General features: G+C 40.9%; 1 protein-coding gene across 4 annotated transcripts in view; it reads right to left on the bottom strand.

The window, feature by feature from the left end:
* Positions 1-133: 133 nt before the first annotated feature.
* The window catches only part of Usp37 (ubiquitin specific peptidase 37), a 73,243-nt gene continuing 66,709 nt past the window's right edge, over positions 134-6,667 (bottom strand). For all 4 annotated transcript variants that reach the window (XM_052193725.1, XM_052193723.1, XM_052193726.1 and 1 more), the window contains 3 exons: positions 5,621-5,690; positions 4,437-4,575; positions 134-3,979 (listed from right to left, as the gene is read on the bottom strand). In XM_052193725.1, the coding sequence (XP_052049685.1) occupies positions 3,892-3,979; positions 4,437-4,575; positions 5,621-5,690 (297 nt within the window). In that variant the 3' untranslated portion in view covers positions 134-3,891. The remainder of the gene's footprint in view (positions 3,980-4,436; positions 4,576-5,620; positions 5,691-6,667) is intronic.

Raw genomic sequence — 6,667 nt, 5'->3', positions numbered from 1 at the left:
TCAAATGACAACAGGAACATGGGTTTGCTATGTGAAGTCCAATCAGAAGCCAATAGAAGGTGATTTTCTCTTAAAACTAGTTACCCAGTGTCCCTAGGAACACATCCCTTTAATGAAGTAAGTCAAACTAATATAAGGTTAATAAAGGCTTTAATGTCTCTCACACACATACAAAAACAAAACAAAACAAAAAAATCTGTATAATTTAAAAAGAAAACAAAACTAGGGAAAACCCTTAAAGGAACAGTTCTGCTAAAACACAGATAAAGCGCCGTTCCACACAAACACCAAACATCAGAACCGAAGTCACGCTGAACACAGGGAAAACAGCCACCTCACAAATAACGTGGCCAAAGCTGCCAGCAAATCTGGGAGCGGCTCAATCAGCAAAGTGCAGGAACCTCACTTGTTTCCCTCCCCCAGGCATGAAGAACCCCCACCAAAAGGCCAAGGAGGGTGAGAAGGGAACGTAAGAGGAAAGGAAGCAAGGGGTCAGGTGTATGCGCTACAATGGTCTCCCTCTTGCCCACTCTTACTCCAATGACTAGCTAAGACCTGCCCTTTGTTCTTGATCTGGCTTGGTACACCTGGATCTTTACTGACCCTCATTCAGCTTCCTCTCAGGCCTGAGGACTATCTCCTATCTTTAACTTTCAAGTCCACTGTCACTAAATTGTTTATTCATATGTGAACACCTATAATTAAAACCTCCAGACCTTAGATATTCTCTGCACTCATGGAAAGGATACAGTTTACTAATCGTGTACAAATAAGAGATAGTTCAGATCTAGTAACTAAAGCAAACACCAAGGAGTCTACTGTGGCGACATACACAGAGTGCTTATTACAAAACTCCCATGGCCAAGAAACTATAGAGTTTTTCAATAAAATAGTTCTCCAGATGGTAAGACAATATAGACAGTTTTAAGTAATGGATTATAAGGATGTTAGGGGGCAGAAACCTGCCTTCATACATATTTGCAGGGAGATGTTACTATAAGCAGGCAGGAGAGTGGACACTTCTATGCAACTTTCATGTGCTGGACTGACAAGGTTCACATGGACTTAGATCTAGTTAAGGGTCTCTGCCATCCCACAGCAACTGTGCTGTGGAGGGAAAGACTCAGGCACTATGCTGAGGGTTGACCTATTAGAGTTTTCCCCTAAGTTTTATACTTCATCTAGAAGAAAGATAAAAAAATCTGAAGTTCACTATTTGCACCCAGAGTTAACCGATTTGTAAGTACATCTTAAAATGTACACATGTCTACATTTGCTGTGTCTGCTACTACTGAGCTGTTTAGGTTACGTGACCATAGAAAGTAAGAAACCAATTTGGAATCATAAACAATTCATGGATTTACTTATTCTTCCTGCTGGGACAAAGCTTGAGTGTGTGTATACACATCTATCTCTATGAAACAAGAGTACCAGCCTCCTCACAGACCTAGACGATAGTCTTGGCTACTAAAATAAACAATGTTCACATGCAGCAGCTTTTAACTCTGCGTAACACGGGGGTAGGTGGGGATGGAAAACCAACTTTCTAGTTTATTTTGTCTTCCAATTTTGGCTAAGAAGATTGTATAAAGTACCAATTGCTATAAAATTCCAGTTCGGTCATTTAAAGTAACATAACCATACATTTGGAATTTTACATAGGAAGGTTATTATGCTGACTGAAGAGAACGGCCACCCTCTGTTCCTAATAATCTGTCCCTTCTTAGCCCAACATGTTAATTGTTCTATCCCCCAATTCTCTGATCACAGTGTTTTTAAAAAAAGGAATATATTATTTACTCATAATTTTAAAATAGACACAGCCACCTTGGAACAACCAGTACCCCATCAATACCGTCTAGGTGAGATTGCCATTGGGAGTCAAGCAGTCATGTTAAAGGACGCAGGGAGGCTGACAGATCATATGGACTAGACATAAAATTCAAGTCCTAAATTTGCAAGGAGTAACCTGTTCTTAACTAACAAGTCCTGCCCAAGACATGAGAGACAAAACGAGTCAAGCTCTGTGCCTTCTAAGTCAACAGGGACATAAGCAGCTGTGAGAGCGGCCCAGGCTCAGGCAGACGTCAGTGTCCTCCACAGCACGATGCAGAGCCTTTCCCCCCCCCCCCCCCAAATAAACTTCCTCGTCATTTCAACACCTGGAAGTTCTCCAGTGCAGAGATGAGAGAGAACTTGCTAAAGCACACGATCATCACCCCACTCGAGATAACCAGTCACTTTCAAGCAAAACAAGACAAAATGAAGCCCCTGCTAGTGAAACAACACAATTTAAGGTTAGTTTTAAAAACAAATATTTGTCTCTATTGTAAACTGCTGCGTACCCTACCCGTGCCACTTTGGAACATTCGATGTGTGCTGGTAGATGGTAGGAGTCAGAGTTTGTCAGTAGTCAAAGCATCGAGGCACATGTCAGCGATTCAGAGCTTTAGAAGAGGTGATTATATGAGAATACACCCACGATCCAAGAGTCAGGCTGGAGCTCTCTGAATACACTTTTCCAGAAAAGCTACTGCATCTTCAGCGATGGGTTTTAACATCTCCTGAAAATCTAATATAGTTTCATACATAACTCAGAACTCACAGCAACCCTCTCATTAATAATAAAAGTAAGAAAAAATAGGGGAAAAATGAATGCAGGCTTCATTTTGCTAAGGTCTGTGCAATCCTAATGACACTTGAGCTGACAATTTCCCAGGTTCATTCTATGGTTTCATTAGCTGCTTACCCAGGCAGGTCCTGTGGGCAGTGACTTATGCAGTACTTGCTACTGCACTGACACTTGGTGGTCTCACTCAGAGCACTAACAAGTAAGAGATGTACTAGGCACCTTTGACTGATAGCTCCTGGAATCCCCTCCCACTACTTATTTTTACCCTTGTAACACAGTGTTTAGCTTTTAGCGTTAGTGGCCCAGGGTCTGCACTGTAAAGAGTGGCTTGCTCCTTGCTTTCTCTGCCTGAAGGACAGAGAATGTTGTCCTTTCCTGCCCTAAGCACCCTTGTCAAAGAGTCCCAGTTGAGGTCGCCTGTGAACCTTTTATAACTGAGGTTGTAATCCATTGGGGTCATGCATGCTGCATGGGAAACCGATACAGAAGAAAACGTAAGCTTCTAGCTTTACCATCAGCACAGCATGGAAGATTATGACAAACACACTGTGTGGAGGCATCTGAGAGAAAATGCCAAGGGCATCAGAAACAGCAATGTGGGACTGTAACACTCTGAAGCACCAACAATCCATTTTTTGGAAAGTGCATGTAAACAGCATGAGAGTCATAAAATCAAAAGAAAAATAAAACTCAAATCAGGCTACAGAAATGCCTCTTGCAAGGAAAATAAACTGGTTTTAGTGTAACTAGCTTCCCAGTGAGCTTTACTTACAACATGCATAAAAGGTTGGACTTGAGTGAAGCCACTCAAAAAGGAAAAAAAAAAAACAAAAAACCCTCAAAAGTTAAAAGCCAAACGCTCCTCAGATGAATATTCTTGGACACTCTGATTTCTCGGCCAATAGCTGCAGCATTCATTGTGAGCAGGAGTACTACTTCTAGTGGCTCATCCTAGCTCTTTAAGGCTCCATTCATTCATTCAATATATGTGTGTGGGTATGTACATATATATTTACAATATGTATTCATTCCTAAGACAAAAGGAAGCGGCACTCTTGTAGGAGAAAAAGAGGATAATCAGCTATAGATGAGACCAAGGTTTCCATAAGACAGCACGGAGCGTTGCACATGACTGAAGTTTCTTTTGGTTTGGCCCTGAGCTGCTGTTGCTCCTGCATCAAGTAGAGTTCCCAATTCTCTCCGGGCAGAGGGTGGCAGTGACAGATGTGCAGCTTGTGCCGCCGCCCATGGGGCTCTCCTCACGAGGCCTGACGGGCAGCTCTCCCCATCTCCATGCTAAGCGCCTGAGAGTTTTTTTCTGTCTCCAGCAACTCATCAAAGATCTCCCTTAAAAAACAAACCACAAAAATCAGAATTCAATGAGAAGAGGGAATACAGGTGAGGGAAAAACCAAACCAAAGCAAACCAGGACATGGACACTGATAAAACTCGCACGATCCTGCTTGGCCGCACACTCTGTTATTCAGCAGTTCTCTTGCCTGACCATCCTAACCCTGGAAGCTGATTCTGAGAATGAGGAAGTGCCAGCAGTTAGCTGTAGTAAGAACTCCGTGTAGTTCCTAGCACATGATCATACCTCACTGACACAATTGAAGACCAGCTTATAATAAGACGTGTCCTACCACAGAACAACCACTATAATTCCCAGATATTCTGATGAGATGATAATGTGCGCAGAGAAAATATCTGGGAGTCATAAGGAACTATCAGGAGATAAACCCTAAGCAAAGACAGGAAGCTCTAAAGGCCCCAGCCGGTTCCTGCTGTCTGCTAGGGTTCTTACTTGTGCATATAGAAGAAGATATAGCCGCTGCGATCTCGATCACTCTGCACAGCAGCCTCTTGGATTTTAGAGACCTCCAGGTCATTGTAAGTGAACCATGCCTGTTTCTTAATGTCATACACATCACTAATGTAATGACCTGAAACACATAAAATAAAAAAATTACAGTTTTTCAAAATAAACATTTTCCTCAGTTATCAGAAACTTGAGAAAGAGAACAAGTCATGGCCTCATTATCAGCTTCAGCAGTATTTCTTTTTAAAAACCACACAGGGAGAATTAAAAGTGATAGGTTTTGCATGTATACTCTGCAACAGTTACCCTTCTGCTCTTGGCCACTGAGGCAGTATCATTAGGAAGCTTGGTTGACCCTGCACTCACATACGTGGTGCACAAGGCCTTGAGGGTTTTTGTTTGTGATTTTTTTAAACTATGCTGTTTCTCAAGTGTTCAGTGCATTACAGAAATGTACCAAACCCAGAGAGACAGCTTCTTTATTTTTTGCATGTGTGCATACATGTGTCTTCCTCAATCACTTCTCTCTTTATTTACTGGGGCTGGGTGTCTTATAAACTCAGAGCTGGCTAGTTTCACTTACGTCACTAGTCAGCCAGATGTCCCTGAGGAATCCCTTCTGTCTGCTTCATGTGAGTGCACACAGGTCACTGCATTTTTATGTGGATGCTGAAATCCAAATTCTAGTCCTCATGCTTGGAAAGCAAATACTTTATCCACTGAATCATTTCCCCAGGTTGATAACTTTCTAATAAATATATTTACTCAGGAGAATATTTATCATCATTATGAATAGAAAAACCCAAATAGTCACACCAACATGCATAATCCACACACAGTGTTTAATTAAGAGAACATTTTAACGTCTCTCTTGTCTGAAACTTCATGTATAAAAAGATAAGGCCCTGAATTCCTGATCTTTCTGCCTCCACTCTATGAATTCTGGGATCACAGATGTGTATCTCACTTTCAAATTTATACAGTGATCGAGACGAAACCTAGGGTTTCCTGCATGCTAGTAGGCAAACACTTTACTAATTTCATCCTCAGCCTCTTAAGTTTTCTTTAAAGTAGTCAACCCATACCTAACAAAGACATGCAAATAATAACAAATGGGGCAAATGGTGGCTGTTTTGTTAATAAATGCGGAAGTCATGGTGTCCATTTACCTGAGGAAGACGTGCTTCCAATGTGACTGACAACACTGATGAGCCGATAGGAATGAGGAAGATTTCCTGTCTGAAAACAGAAGGAAGTAGATATAAGTCTTCATCTGAATAAAAGTAAAATACTGACTTTAAATTAATCAAAGGCGATACACATAATCTTGAGTGCCTAGTGTAGTGAAAGTCAGTAAACATTTTAGTGGTCACACTGTTTATAAACCTCAGCATGATGCCTATCTCCAGGTATTATCCTAATTTAAAAGGAATATACTTAGGTCTGGAGAAATGGCTCAGCAGTCAAGAGCATCCCATACTTACACAACACCGTTGTTTAGTTCCCAGCACCCACATAGATACCTCAGTCGCCTATAAAACTCGGGCTCCAGAGGAGCAGAGGCCCTCTTGTGGCCTTGACAGAGTGCAAGCACGCATGCACACACAAAATGTTCAAAAAAAAGGTATACTTTATGTATATTAAATTACTTAACTGCAGCTGGGTGGTGGTGGCACATAGCTTTAATCCCAGCACTTGGGAGGCAGAGGCAGGTGGATTTCTGAGTTCGAGGCCAGCCTGGTCTACAGAGCGAGTTCCAGGACAGCCAGAGCTACACAGAGAAACCCTGTCTTAAAAAACAAAAACAAACAAAAAAAAATTACTGCAACATAATGATAATGAAGTTAGCATATAGCCAATAAGATGACTTATTAGTGGTAGATCAATTATGTTGTTTAACTTTATAGAAAAATTATTCCCATTAGCAACGTATTAGCTTATTTTTCAAATCCACATGAATGTATATTATAACTATAATCCTAAAGAAAGTTATGTTCAGTTATGTACTTACTGAATAGCAAAATGAAAAAGGAAAGTTGCTATGTTACTGCAATAATTATGGATACATTTCCATATTTTAAATACTGTATTAAAATACTGTCAATAAAATAAAAAATTAAAAGTGAGATTCACACGCTGTAGGATACACAATAAAGTCAAATCCGAAGAAGGAATACAGCTCTTGGGAAATAAACAACTATTAGTGCCTGGCAGTG

The sequence above is a fragment of the Apodemus sylvaticus genome, chromosome 9, assembly GCF_947179515.1.
Source record: "Apodemus sylvaticus chromosome 9, mApoSyl1.1, whole genome shotgun sequence".
NCBI lineage: Eukaryota > Metazoa > Chordata > Mammalia > Rodentia > Muridae > Apodemus > Apodemus sylvaticus.
The sequence above is the reverse complement of the archived record's forward strand: the minus strand, read 5'-3'. Positions and strand labels throughout refer to the sequence as shown.